A 14,420-nucleotide genomic window follows, 5' to 3' on the forward strand; every position below is an offset into this window, starting at 1 on the left:
GGAAAGCACACGCAATAGCTGGCCGGCAAGCACTGCAAAACCTACCAACAGACGGTGCTAGCTAGGCGCGGCTGGCCTCCGGGGTTTGTGATTTATGAAAAATAAACTGATTATCTCAAAGTAACCAACTCTAGGTCTATTCCACATCTTTGACCCTCTTCGTCTCACCCCTCTCCCTTCACGCGCGCGCGCGCACGCACACACACACACACACACACACACACACACCGACCCCATTTCACCCTTCATAACAGAAAAAGAAAAGAAAAGGCTGAATTTCTTAGGCAAAGGGATGTAAAAGAGCGGAGGCCCCTGCTTCCTGACCCTATGCCCGGCGCGCACGCCCCCATAATCCTGCATTTCTCCAACAAGTTGTTTATGGAGTTGCTTCTCTATTTGCCTACACCCCGAAATCCACCCCTTCCTGGTCTCCTTTGCCCCTTCCTCGGTGCTGGCTCGGTCCTGGCTTGAAAGAGGGGGAGGGGCTCGAGCGCGGGTGGGGGAGGGCGGGCCGGACGCGCGGGGCCCTGGCCGCGGCGCCCCCTCTCCGCCAGCGGCCGCCGCCCCCGGATTATTTATCCGCAAAGTCCCGCGCGCGCCCATTGGGCCGGGGCCCGGGTGTCAGCGCGAACCCTGGCTCGCCATTGGCCCCGCACACGTGCGGCCTGACTCACGTGCTTCCGGTTTGAAGGCAAAAAGTGTGCCTGGGTGATTTTTTTTTAAGCGAGAGAGTTTGTGCAAAGATCCGAGCTGTCAGAGATTTGAGAAAAAAAAAAAAAAAAAAAAAAAAAAGGCAGCCCCGGCGCTGGCGGAGACGCGCTCTCGCTGCAAAAAAAGCAAAGGCGATTAAAGGCGCTGCCAGCCTCGCGCTCTGGGCACAGCTGAGCGTGACACTCGGGGAAGTCAAACCCCTCACTCCTGCCTAGGAAGATGGCTAGACTTTAAAGACTATTTTTTCCCTTTAAGAAAAAAAAAATTCTTGGAGCTTTTTTCTTTTTTCTTGCTTTCTTTTTTCTTTTTTCTTTTTTTTTTTTTTTCCTTTTCCTTTTTGGCCGTGGCTTACTCCCCATTTAAAACAAATCATTGAATCTGGTTGCAGAAAGAAAAAAAGAAATAGCCAAGTGTCTCCATATCTGGATGTCTACAAATTAGAGAGAGGGAGAGACAGCGAGATCTATCTGCTCGATAAGAGCGAGCGATCCAGGCCAGGCGCCTGGGCTTTTTTTCCTGCACCCGCCCCGTGCCTTCGCTGGGGCTTCGCCGGCCTCCTTCCTCCGCGCACCCCCACGGGCCGCTGGCAAAGTGGGGTGGGGAGCGAGGCGGGGGGGGCGGGGGCCGGCGCGGCGGCCGGGGCGGCGGGGCGGCCGAGCATGGAAGAACAGCAGCCGGAACCTAAAAGTCAGCGCGACTCGGGCCTCGGCGCGGCGGCGGTGGCGGCGGCCCCGGGCAGCCTGAGCCTGAGCCTGAGCCCCGGCGCCAGCGGCAGCAGCGGCAGCGATGGAGACAGCGTGCCGGTGTCCCCGCAGCCCGCGCCCCCCTCGCCGCCCGCGGCGCCCTGCCTGCCGCCCCTGGCCCACCACCCGCACCTCCCCCCGCACCCCCCGCCCCCGCCGCCGCCGCCGCCGCCGCAGCATCTCGCGGCGCCTGCTCACCAGCCGCAGCCCGCGGCCCAGCTGCACCGCACCACCAACTTTTTCATCGACAACATCCTGAGGCCGGACTTCGGCTGCAAAAAAGAGCAGCCGCCGCCGCAGCTTCTGGTGGCGGCGGCGGCCGGAGGAGGCGCAGGAGGAGGCCGGGTCGAGCGTGACCGAGGCCAGACCGGCGCAGGTAGAGACCCTGTCCACCCGCTGGGCACGCGGGCGCCAGGCGCCGCCTCGCTCCTGTGCGCTCCGGACGTGAACTGTGGCCCACCCGACGGCTCTCCGCCAGCCGCCGGCGGCGGTGCGGGTGCGTCCAAAGCCGGGAACCCCGCGGCGGCGGCGGCGGCCGCGGCAGCCGTGGCAGCGGCGGCGGCGGCGGCGGCGGCCAAGCCTTCGGACAGCGGCGGCGGCGGCGGCGGCAGTGGAGGCGGCGTGGGGAGCCCTGGTGCGCCGGGTGCCAAGTACCCGGAGCATGGCAACCCCGCCATCCTGCTTATGGGCTCAGCCAACGGCGGGCCCGTGGTCAAAACTGACTCGCAGCAGCCCCTCGTTTGGCCGGCCTGGGTGTACTGCACGCGTTACTCGGATCGTCCGTCCTCCGGTGAGTACCCAACCCCGGCTGCGCCTTGTCCCCAGAACTCTCAGCCGCCACCGTGCCGGGGGGAGCAAACTCGGCCTCTGGCGCTCTCTCCTCTCACGCCTGCTTCCTCCTCCTCACCCCCGTCCCAGTCCCAGCCGGGTGTGCCCCCAGTCCGGCGCCCCTGGCCTCTGCGGCCACCACTGGAGAGGCTACAGCTCCTGGCACGAGAAGCTCGATCCTTTGGTTTTGAAGTCCGAGCCCCTGGGGCCTTCTTTGTGTTTTACCTTTATTATTCTTAGGAAAGACACAGTCAGTCATTGATTTTCTTCCAGGGAGAGAGATGTTTAGAGCCGGCGGGAAGGTGGGCCTAGTGATCTGGGTTTGAAATCCCGCCAGCCAGGTCCGGAGGAGGCCGAAATCCAGCAAGGCTCTGATCAGAGAAATATCGCCTTGTGTTCTTACACACGCAAACACCATCTCTATATTTTCTGGGGAGAGTTTCTTTACATCGAGATAGATTTGAGGACACACAGAAAGAGAGAGAAAAGCCTCTGATCGCTGTCTCTTCTTCCCCAGGCCGGGTAGGCAAGAGAGTCTGGCCCGGGTGGGTAGAATCCAGGGAAAGGCGGTTGTCAAAACGGTCCGTGCCGAAAGCCCGTGGCTCCTGGTTCTCTAGCGCTCACAGACAGTGGGAGAGGAGAGGAGAGCGGTCAGGCTCGGGCCAGGCCGCGGGGGCCCAGGACATGATTGACAGCCTCCTGGGCAGCTTCTCTGTGCCACGGGCTCGGACATCCTCCCGACTCTGCCCCTTCCTTCTTCCACTCCTTTCTTCCCCGTATCTGCCAGTTAGCAGATTTCCGCCAGCCGTAGGTTGGTTTCCCTTGCCCTTTTTCCGCCTGTCCCTCGCGCTAGGAGAACCCGAGGCCGAGGAGACCCGCGCTGGGACAACCCAAGGCCCCGGGAGAGGAGGCTGGGGCCTGCCCGCCTCCCGGGACGGCAGCACCAGGGAGGCGGGTGGGCACTGCGAGGAGGGCAGCAGGGGTTCTGGCCTACAATTGGCGTTCCGGGCACCCGGTCCGGCAGGAGGCCGGGCACAGCGTAGCCGTGCGCAGCTCTACTCCGGCTGGTGTCTAGCCTCCCCCACGGTTGCCGGCCGGGCGCGGATCGATGCGCGCTATCAGCCCCCGCCATCTCGAGCCCCGTTATTGACACGTCGGACTCCCTGAACCTCCGAAAAGCTGCTTTGATTGACTCGCCTGATGGATAGAGTGATTGAGCTGTCAGGCTGTGCGGCTCAGGCTGGCCAGGAGGCTACGATTTTATTACAAGTGTCCGTGCCTCTGCACACACGTACCCAACAGCACTCTTAACAACGTCCCGGACGCACAACGCGCAGCGGGGCCTTTCTGGAGATGTGCACATTTCCTGGGCAATCTCTCTACCCGCTCAGCTAATTACTAATCCAAACTGAGGCCGTCCTCCCTCCCCACCCTACCTCTTAGTCCTCTCTGCACTGAGCTTAGGAGTGGGCCTTGCCTTTGTTCTTGGCCGCTTTCCTTCTTACGGGCCTGGGGAGGCAGGGTACTGGCTCCTCCTGCATGGGCAGTTCAGGGAGATGAACCTCAACCCAGACCTGAGTCGCTGCAGTTAGCCAGGCCTGGACTCTTTTGTCATAGGACAGCTGGTGACCCCAGGCGCTGGCCTGCCCCAGGAGCCAGCAGCCCAGCTTGCCCCTCTGTTGCTAGGTTTGGAGACTCCGGTGAAGACCATTCTTTCCAGACAGTTTCAGATATTAAAAGGCCCAACGGGGACTTAACTTGGCTCAGTAAGCTCCCATAATCAGGACAGGGCCCACCAAGTAAGTGCCTGAAGACTTGGGTGTGAGGCTGATAGACTGAGGTGCAGGCTTTAAAGGCTGCCTCCTCTTTCCCCCTCCTCTCTCAGGGCTGGGCTCCATAGCAGCTCTCTTCCCAGACCAGATTTTGGGAGAGATTTCACCTTCTTGGGGGGGAGGTTTGCTGGGGCCTCTTCCCATATTCGTCGTAGGGGCGAAGCACAAAATTCTGGCAGTATTCTCCCTCTGTCTCTGTCCCTCTGCCCATATTTTGCTCATGGATGGGGTCAAGAGGGATGTAGTCTCTTTGCAAATGTCTTAAGATGGGCAGGGAAAGCATATCTGGTCTGTATTTGTTAATCCAGGATTTTTCAATCCTGAAACTGTAGCTTATGTGTTCAAAAGAGAGAGCCCGGTGGAGGAGTGGGTAGGGTTCTCGCTTTCTCACTGGCACCATCCAAGGGGCAAAGCGGAGAACCCTGGGGGCCAGGGCCATGTGGGCAAGACATGCAACCGGGTGAATGCCTTTTCCCTCTCTTCAGAGAACAGGGTGGTCAGTGTCTCCCTGGGATTCTAGAAAGGGCTTCAGTTAGGCCAAAGAGGAAGGAGACGTGGAGAGAACATACACCAAAGACTTTGGATCTAGGCAAGCCCCTCCAAGTCCCCTTCTTATCCCCTTATTTTCTGGGGTCAATAGCCACAAGCAGATGGGGTCTTATTGTCCCTGCTGGGTGTAGGTGGCTCCTTGAGGAGGAAGGGAGGATTAGTTTGCAGGCTGGCAGTTCCCTCAGGGCAGTCCTGCCCTAGTGTCTTCACTGGTCCAGTCTTGAGACTCTTTTTATTCCAGGGCTGTGAAGACAGCAGGCCCCTGACCTCCAAGTCTGGGATCCACCGGATGGGGCTCCAAATGTGTCTCCATCTTGGATTATGGGATTTAAGCCTGGCACGCGGCTCTCTGGTTCCGAATTCGGGTGTGGGGTGTACAGACAACCTCGGCCAGTTTTCCTCCGCGGCCCGTCTGGCGCCCCCTCAGAAGGGAACTCGGCGACCCCAGCAGCCAGGCGATGGATTGATCTAGGGGCTAGCCGGCGGGAGGGAGCCGGGGGCGCCGCAGGGCCTCCGCAAACGCCCCGGAAGCGCAGGGCGCGATCCCCGCTCGGCCCAGCAATTCTCACGGCTTCCTCTGCCCTCTACCCCCTCCCCTCTGCCCTCCGTCCCCACCCCCACCCGGCCCTCTCCGCCGCTGCAGGTCCGCGCACCAGGAAGCTGAAGAAGAAGAAGAACGAGAAGGAGGACAAGCGGCCGCGGACGGCGTTCACGGCCGAGCAGCTGCAGAGACTCAAGGCGGAGTTCCAGGCGAACCGCTACATCACGGAGCAGCGGCGGCAGACCCTGGCCCAGGAGCTCAGCCTCAACGAGTCCCAGATCAAGATCTGGTTCCAGAACAAGCGCGCCAAGATCAAGAAAGCCACAGGCATCAAGAACGGCCTGGCGCTGCACCTCATGGCGCAGGGACTGTACAACCACTCCACCACCACGGTCCAGGACAAAGACGAGAGCGAGTAGCCGCCGCCGGCTGGGGCCGCGCGGTCCGGCCGCCGCGCCCGCGCCCCCTCCTGGCACCGCCACCGCCACCGCCGCCGCCACCGCCGCCTCGCCGGCCCCACGCCGGGGGAGAAAGAATCCGCGCACAGGAGGGAGGGAGCAACAGGGAAGAGAGAGAGAGAGAGAGAGAGAGACAGAGAGAGTTTCTCAGAATGGAGAGTCACGTTTGAACGAAACATTTTTAAAAAGGGAGAAAGACTCGGACAGGTGCTATCGAAAAATAAGATCTATTCTCTATTCACGGTGTAAGGGGCGAAACTGCGAACTCCTTAAAGCTCTATCTAGCCAAACCGCTTACGACCTTGTATATATTTAATTTCAGGTAAGGAAAAGAAATATGTGTAGCGATCTCTATTTGCTGGACTTTTTATTAATCTCCTTTATTATTATTGTTATAATTATTATAATTATTATAATTATTTTATCCCCCACCTCCGCCTCGCTGCCCCCGGCCCAGTTTCGTTTTCGTTGCCTTTTTTCTTTTGAATGTTGTTGCTTCTCCGGTGCCTCCCGCCCCGCATCGCTGGCCCTCGTTTCTCTGGGACTTTTCTTTGTGTGCGTGAGAGTGTGTTTCCTCGCGTGTCTGCCCTTCGCCTCTCCCCCCCACCTCCCAAGCCCCATCTGTCGGTCTGTCTGTCCTGCTCCCCTTTCGTTTTCCGGAGACTCGTTGAGAAATACGACCCCACAGACTGCGAGACTGAACCGCCGCTACAAGCCAAAGATTTTATTATGTTCAGAAACCTGTAGTCTGAAATAAAGTGTTCACTGTGCTCACGAGCCGCTGGCGGCCCTCCTCCTTGCGGGTTCGGGAAGGGCGCGGGCGCAGGGCTCCCGCGCGCACCGCGCACACACCGGCCGGCCGGCCTTCGCACCAGCGCGCAACGAATCCCGGGGGCCAGAGGAGCGAGCGGTGGTAGAGGCGGCCCAGATCCGGGCGGATCCGGGTCTAGAGGGTCTGGAGGGTCTGGAGGCCCACGCCTGGTCTCCAATGGCGTCCAAGGGAGCCAGGAAGGCGAAACCTCAGTCCTGACTCCGGAAACACTGCTGGGGCTGTCGGGCCGCTCCCGGTTCGGGTTCAGGACCAACCTGGCTTTGGCCTCCTCTTGTTCGACCTGCTCCGCTCCTCGCTCTGGCCTGCACCTTGCCCTTTTCTTCCCTCCAGTCCCCCTCCCAGCCTGGTGCGGGCTTTGCTTGACGTTTTTCCCTCCGGAAGCAGAAGGCCTTCCCAAGGCGGGGCAGAGGTGAGGGGCTGCCTCCAGCTAAGCTGCCCACCAGGGCCAACGGCTCTTCAGCCTGGCCTCTGGGCCTAGCCTCTCTGCCGCCTGGTCTTCACCGCTCTTAGTTCAGAGAAGCGATTCTGTGGGCGAAGCGGCGGGGCCAGGGCGGCACAAGGAGCCTCTCCGGCCCGGATCTCCCGGTCTCGTATAGCCCAGGGAGAAGAGCCCCGGGTCCTGGGACGCTATGCAAAGCAGCAGCACATTGCTGCTGGGATCACTTTGAGCCATCTCCCAAGTGGGCACAAGCCTGCCTCGTCCAAACCCCAAACCTAAGCGAGGTCACTCTCAGAATGCCAACAAAGGCTTGCTTTCTGACTGAGGGGGGCGCAGACACAAGCCTCCAGGACCCTTAGGACACGTGGGCATCCCAGAGGGAAATGTCTGCACTCTTGCCCCTTCCCCCTGGGGCCTATCCTCCTGGGCAGGCACTGGGTCCCCTATATTCAGGGACTAGGGGGAAGAACCAGAGGCCCCTCCTCAAGAGGTATCATCTTTTTGTCCAGGATTTGTGTTTTTAATGATAAATTCTCCTTTCCTCCTCCTTCCTGTCTTCTGAAATATGTGTGCATGTACCTGTGTGTGGCTAGATGTGTAGGTGTCCTGGCGAACTTGTGTGCGTATGTGATCATGTGCAAACACAGGTGCATATAGGTACCTACCTGGTCTTGTGTGTCCCTGCATGTGTGACTATTGTGCTCCCTGAGTGTTCGTTGCTCTGTAATTGGATGCACACTTGGATGTTTGTGAGCTCATGGCGTGTGTTCGTGTGGTCGTTTGTGTTTGCACACCAGAATGCTTGCAGGTATGTTTACGGGGCTTAGGTCTGCATGGGAACTCTGTGTTCTTCCCTTGGGTTTCTTTCCTGTTGTTTTTGTAGGATTGATTTTGTGAGAAGTGAGAGTGGCGTCATTCTGCCTTTTTCCTTGAAAATCTTCCCGCTGATTTGGGCCTCTATCTGGGGAGGTGACAGTGCTGAGCCGGCTCTGAGTCCTTGCTCGAGGGTTTGGGGGCTTGAGGTTCAGTGGCCTGGAGTTGGAGAGTAGATGTGGTATTGCCATGGACTCCCAACTTTGTTGCAGTAAATCTTTTTCCTCTTACCCCCTTCACGACTTCTTGGGGTGTGGAGACTCATCTCTGCACATACTGGGTGCTCAGTCAATCCTTGAGTGAAGAATTCAAAGCAGAGGCCTGGGACCTTCCCTGGGGTGGCCCAGATGCATGGTTTTATGGGGGTTGGAGGTACATCCTTTGCCTTCCTTGGTGGGGAAGGGGGCCTGGGATCTTCAAACTTTCCAAGGCTTCAGGTTAGAGGGTCAGAGACTTGGAGCCCACGGTCCTCCCCCTCTCCTCCAGGTAGCTCAGAACATCTAGCCACATCCAGAAGTGGTGTTGGGGGCGCCCTGCTCTGTCGAGAACCTTCTCCTTCGAGTGCCTGGAAACGAGGCTACCCTTTCTGCATCCTTCTTCATGGTGGCCCTGGGGGTCCCGAGGCCACTTCAAGACCACCAGATCTAGCGGCTGGGATAGAGGCCAATGCAAGCAACAACTCCAGAAACGATCCTCTTCCTTAAGGCTCCATTTCGGTACTCTCAGGAGGTCAAAGCTAAGAGCTCTTCCCCTTAACCTTGGGGGAGAGGGCCGAGGTGGTTACCCCTCCCCCGGATTGTATTAGTGAAGTCTATGGATGTGTCATTATTATGTAATTTGATTTCTTGCCCATATCTCCTTTTATCTTCTAACCATTATGGGCTAAGAGAATTTTCTTTGTCCGTTGGAGGAAACTGAAGCTCGGAGAATTTAAATATTTGTTCCGTGCCTTGTCCGTGGCTGTGTGTCTTCTTCTGTGTCATATCTACTCTTAGCACCTGACTTTACCTCGGGAACCTGGCCAAGGCCCTGACCTTCCCACCTTCTTGCCTTCCTCCGTCCTCATTTTCCTTTCTTCCTGATTGGGGCTGAGGAGAGAGGAAGAGGACTTTGGTCAGTTCTCTTTCTTGTTCCCCCTCTAAAAAAAGAAAGTAATAATAATCATAAACAGGCATTGATTTCTCTGATTTATGGGGCTGCCTTTAGTGAGCCGCCTGTGTATTACAGTCTGAAGTTGCATCGAAATAAATACTGGCGTGTGCTATCCCAACTTCCTCATTTTCTACCTTTTTTTAAAAAAAAAATGAGCGGATTGAACCATAAACTTAAATCTTCCTCAGCCCAGAAGGAAATACACACTAGCTGAGTCTAAACAGTATTGATCCCTGGCTCTTTCTGGGGGCAAAGGTCTCTGTTTTCTCGCTCAAAAGTCTTGTTCCTTCAGTAGGGTCAGGGGGAGGCTGTGGATGGAGGAGGGGATATTTGGGTGTGGGGGGCTGCCTTGTGTGTCTAGGCAAGCTTATATGTTTGTGGGTTGTCCTGTGTGTGGTGGGGTATTGGTACTGGACGGTATTGGGTAGTTGTGCTAGTTGTGCCTCAGCTTGGGAGATGGAAGTGTGTGTTTTGGGTATATGGATGCCAGTGGTGACTGGTGTTTGTGAGTGTGTGCATGTGTGCCCAGTTCTCTGGCTCCCTAGGCTGGGTTTCCCAGGGCACAGAGAAGGAGTGGTCTGCTTGCTAGCCTGCCCCCCTACCTGGCCCCCACAACCCTGTGACCTATGACAGCACTTCCAGAGGTGTTAATCACCAGGGAGGTCACTGTGTCCTAGTCTCTCCCCATCCCAACTTGCTGCCACCCCCCCCCCCCATCCAATGCCCTCAGTAAAAAGCCTGGTTGCAGGGGCAGGGGTGAGGCTTGGCTGACTCCTGGAGGCCAGAGGCCAAGGCCACGGTTGGAGAGGCCCTGTTCAAATTCCTTGTCCTGTGTCCAGGTGTCCACTGCGGTTCTCAGGTGTGCTCCTCAGTCCCTCCAGGGCTTAGCCTAGATTTTCTTTTTTGTGTTGGAGAAAACCCATTCCTCTGGCAATAAAAACTGCCTTCCGGTATGCACCAACGTGCACAGGGGGTGGGAGGGGCAGGGCAGGGCAGCGGGCAGCAGCCCTCCCTTAGCTTTGCCTCACCTCTCCATGGGGAGGTGGCCGAGTGTCCTCCTCCCCCGACCCCCACCAGCGAACTCGTTCTTCTCTCACTTTGAACTCAGGTGAGAGGGTTACACTCCTGTGGCAACTTGTGGAGAGGGACAGGGCTGGGGACCCTGCCAACCCCCACTCCTCCCCCAAATGCTTTAGGCCAGTCTTTTAATGAAGTCCTGTTGTTGGAGGGGGTCCTCAGGGATTCTTGAATAAAAAGGTTGCATTGCACAGGCAGGGGTGGGGTGGTTGGGGAAGTTGGGGGTTGGGGGAGCGTGGAGGAGGGGTGGGGGGAAGTCCTGAGAGAGTAAGTACCTCTTTCAAAAGCAAGGGAGAGGAAACCGGCCCTCGCCCCCCCCCCAGCTTTCCCCTGAGTCCAGTGTTCTTCCCCGTGTGCCACTGAGTGGGCAGTGTTGAAGCACAGATAGCTGCTCTGCATGCATGCACACGCTTCTGCACACAAAAGAGCAGGTGCGTGCATTCATCTATGCCTACATATGCGCATGTGTGTAAAATATGTACACATATACCAAAAAAATGTTAAATGGGCTGAGCTATAGAGGTGTGTTCCCCACAAGCACAGGGACGTTGCCTGTGTAGAAGCTTCTGGCACACATTCACGCATGGTCCAGGAGTACACATAGCGGTGTGCAATACATATCTGCATGCCCCAGCTCTTGGGCTTCCCGTCTAGCCTGTACAGGGACAGGGCATTGTTTCCTAGCCTGGGACGTGCCTGCTTGCCCCTTCCGTGGAAGCCCCCAGGAAGAACTGGGGTGGAGGTGGGTGGGTTGATTGGTGGGGGCCAGGAAGACTGGAGTCAGGGCAGCCAGGGGAGTGGTGGGGTGGCCCCTTCTCTCGCCCAGGAGGCTGCTGGGTCCGGGTGGCTCTGGGCTCAGACACAAGGCACACTTAGTACAACTCTCTCCATCCTTACGATGTCCCCTGCACCTTCCTAGGTGCATCTCCTAGGGGAATGGCAGGGTTTCGAAAAGCAGATGTTTCAGAGAGCTTGGTAAGCCCTGGGCCATATTTGCCCCTTGAATTTCCTTCTAAATGCAGCCTTTCCCCCGCTGAGGTGTCACTCTGGAGATGGGACTCCGGAATTCTCTCCACAGATGTGGGAGTGGGCTGCTTTGGGGACATTTGGGGAGATTTCAGCCTCAGTAATGGAAGACTCCGGGTATAGGTGAGTCTGTAAAAAGCAGGATTTACTGTGGGTGTATAGGTACGCACATCATACCCTGAACCGAGAACTGGGATCTTTCACTCTAGAATGGGCTGTTGGCAGCAGGAGTGAGGTGGGATGGAGTGGTGGGGTGGGAAGAGGCAGTAGGAGTGTTGTGTAGAGGGAGGTGATGGGCACCAACATCCCTCTCCTCGACTCTGCTGGGGGTGGGGGTAAAACTCAAGAAAGCTTTAGGGGACTAACAGCCACCAGCGGATTCCTCCCTGCCCCCCACCCCCACCCAAGCACACCATTGGGTGTTTGGAAGCTTCCTCAGGGGTGCACTCATCCTTCTAGAGTTCTGAAGACGTGTCCAGCAGGCGCCAGAGGGACATAGTTTCAAGCGCAGAGGGGTGGGAGACCCCTGGGGGGCAAGACGGAAGGAGTCGCAGGAAGAGAGGGGCCCACGAATATTTAAAATTTGGCCACAAGCGCTGCGAGAGTGGGCTAGAGCCCTGACGGAGGCCAACGAACTCCGCAGAAAGACCCACAGTTCTGCCATCTGATAAAGCCCACACAACGGGAAACTTGACCACAAACCTCTGCTGCTGCTTGGCGGCCTCCAGGGGGCTGGGGAGAAGCAAGCTGTAATAGTTGCAATGTCGTCCAAGCTGAAGGTAATGTATGTGCTGAAGAAGACAAAGCAAGTCCCAGAAACCACCTCAGCGGAGCTCACCCTGTCCTCCTCTCCCCTTCACTTCCACCGGCGGGACTTGTCCATTGGACAGGATGAAGGCAATTCAGAAGACACTTCCAGAAGTTTGAAACGGATAATAACATAAGCATAATTTACTTGCCAGCTCACACTGCTAGCTATTTGGCATAATTTACTTAATTCAGCCGCACGCACTTCTTTGAGTGGGATGTTACCACCCCCATTTTACAGATGAGAAAAGTGAGGTCCAGGGTCGTCTTGCCACAGTCACACCAAACCACATTAAAACTTACACTGTAATAATGCATCGTAAACTGCCAGGCTGACTCGCCTTGGCAACAGGCTCAGTATCAAGTCTCCAGCATACAGAGAGCTTGGCACATGATAGGGAGAGGCACAGACTTGGGTTCAGGGCTAGTCTCTGTCTTTTGGACTCTCAAGAAGGAGTGGCTCTCAGCCCCCACCCCCGACCCTGTACTTCCCCTTACGTTAGTCAAGTCAGGGCTGAATTCCTGCTCTCACACCGCACTCCACCCGGGTCTCAGATGGAGTTCCTGGGGGTTCCGTCTTTTCCCCATCCATAGGGCCCCCGCCCTCCACAATCAGCGGGGTCTGCTTCCCTCCTTCCTCTCCCACCTGCGCCCAGGCTGGTGGGCGGAAGCGTCCCGCCCCAGCCGGGCGACTCCGACTTTGTCCTTGTCCCAGCCCGGCCAGGCGGCCAGCGCCCTGCCCAGAGGACACTTCGCAGATGCACTTCCGGTCAGCGCGACCCAGGCCGCAGGCCCCGACCGCCCGAGCACCCTCTGTCGAGTGGCATGTTGGAGACGGGGAACGCCTCTGGGGCTCGCGATCCCTCCGGGCACCGCGAAACCCCATTTCTGCCTCCCAGCTCGTGCCGTGGCTCGTGCCTCTCCGCTCGTTGGGGACGCCAAGAGAAGGGCCACTCCGGCCCGGTCCTCGCGTGCGACCTCCTAGCAGGCGACAGAGACTCGCGCTCAGGCCGCATCTCTCCCCGCCCCCGCCCCCGGGTTCTCCCAAGTGACTGTTCTTTGTGCAGTTTCGATTTGCGTCTAGGCCGGGTTCGCGTTTCTTTCTGTCATTTTCTATGGGCTTCCCAGCCCCCGAGTGCCTCCACGTCCTCTGCTCCAAGCTTTCCGTTTTCTGCTGCGGAGGCCATCCTCCTGCGGCCAATCTCTCCGGCCGCTCGGACTCGGCCTCCGCTGCGGGTGTGCCCGGGGTTCCTTGGGCTCCCCGCCTTCCGCCTCTCCTCTCCCCGGGGCCCAGCTCCCAAGTTTGCTCCCCGCTGCTCCTAGGGAGGCTGCCCCCCCCCCCCAGGCCGGCGCAGGGGACCAGCGCTGACCTTGGAGGCGGCCAGGCTGCCCCTCAGGGTTCTCCGGTCATCCCTGCCCCTCCTTGACTCGATGGCTCCCGAGTCGTGGCCGCTGGTGGCGGGGGGGTGGGGGCGGCGCCCTTCCCCTGGCAGTAACGCGCAGCGGCTTGCAATCTTGGCTGCACACGCCCGTGGCTCCGAGCGGCCCCGGCCTGGGGTCAAACCAGGAAGGAGGAGGGGTGGACCTCAAGGCTGGGAGATCCGACTTTATTTATGTTGCTTCAACTTGTCCTGAACGGTTAGACGAGGAGCGCTTGCGCGCACACACACCACGGGGAGTCCAAGCCCTCGCTGGCTCGACCCGCCGGCTCAGCGCCCTGCGCGCCCTTGGCCCGCCCGAAGGCCCTGGCGTCAGAGGGCTCGGCGGCGGCCTCCTCCGTGCGTGGTTGGGGAGGACTTGGCCCCAGAAGGGCCACCAGCTGAATTTTCCCGGACTAGGTGAGCGCCCTCCGAAATCCCCCATGCGGGATCCATTTTTGGGCAGAGAAAAAGTTGCAGTAGCAGCCCAGTCCCCTGCTGCCTCCTCCGTCAACAAAGCGAGCACCTTCAGGGCTCAGACATTTGCCCACCTTCCCTCTCCTTTTCTGGAGATAATTTGGCCACGTCGCTTGCCTATGCACAGCTGTGGTTTCCCGCTCGGGTTCACTGTTTACTTGGAATTTCTTTAAAACCAGCGGCGCCAAATTGCCCTCGCTCTGCGTCTTCTCTGGGCGGCGTCCACCCAGGCCTCGCTGGAGCTTCCAGAAGGGCGAGGCCGGGCGATGAGGGCAAGAGACAGGCCTAGGCCTAGCTGGGAAGCATCCTTCGATCGGATCCTTCGCTCGATTTCCCACCTCTGCTCCCAGCTGCCGCCGGAGCTCAGGCTTTTACCTCTGGCCTCCTCACTTTGGGCTCCTTCCCGGTGTTGTGTCCTTATTAGGCGGAAGCCATGGCGACTGGGGATGTAGACCCCAGAGAGAACGGCTGGACTCAGTTCCCCTATCACCAGGCCTTGCGTTCTTTATCTGTTGTCTAAAATGCCTTTGCAGGGCCGATTTCACTGGCGGTTCATGTCTAGTGCTGGTTGGTTTGCCAATGGCAAGGAAGTGAGGCGCCTAGGGTCCTGGGGGAATGTTGAGGGAGGGGGGAGATTGGAGTATACGTCTCCCAAGG

General features: G+C 58.3%; 1 protein-coding gene and 2 long non-coding RNA genes across 3 annotated transcripts in view; 2 read left to right on the forward strand and 1 right to left on the reverse strand.

Moving 5' to 3' along the window:
* The first annotated feature begins 774 nt into the window (after window positions 1-774).
* EN1 (engrailed homeobox 1) lies at window positions 775-6,439 on the forward strand. The gene is made up of 2 exons (XM_006935242.3): window positions 775-2,244; window positions 5,307-6,439. The coding sequence occupies exons 1-2, from the start codon at window positions 1,371-1,373 to the stop codon at window positions 5,621-5,623; spliced, it is 1,191 nt and encodes a 396-aa protein (XP_006935304.2). The 5' UTR covers window positions 775-1,370; the 3' UTR covers window positions 5,624-6,439.
* LOC111561835 lies at window positions 6,372-13,231 on the reverse strand. Its single transcript, XR_002744754.2, has 2 exons — window positions 11,764-13,231; window positions 6,372-8,894 (listed from the first exon to the last, which is right to left on the reverse strand). It is a non-coding gene; the product is annotated as an uncharacterized LOC111561835 (long non-coding RNA).
* Window positions 13,232-13,385: 154 nt separating this feature from the next.
* Window positions 13,386-14,420, forward strand: part of LOC123379106 — a 78,059-nt gene continuing 77,024 nt past the window's right edge. Inside the window, exon 1 of the long non-coding RNA XR_006583105.1 lies at window positions 13,386-13,706. This is a non-coding gene — a long non-coding RNA (uncharacterized LOC123379106). The remainder of the gene's footprint in view (window positions 13,707-14,420) is intronic.

Source organism: Felis catus, chromosome C1 (assembly GCF_018350175.1).
Source record: "Felis catus isolate Fca126 chromosome C1, F.catus_Fca126_mat1.0, whole genome shotgun sequence".
Classification (NCBI taxonomy): Eukaryota; Metazoa; Chordata; class Mammalia; order Carnivora; family Felidae; genus Felis; species Felis catus.

Excerpts from the sequence above, each read along its gene's own strand:
- EN1 (XM_006935242.3), top strand. The coding sequence starts at position 1,371 with ATGGAAGAACAGCAGCCGGAACCTAAAAGTCAGCGCGACTCGGGCCTC. Across the intron at positions 2,245-5,306 it reads CTCGGATCGTCCGTCCTCCG|GTCCGCGCACCAGGAAGCTG; the intron begins GTGAGTACCCAA and ends CCGCCGCTGCAG.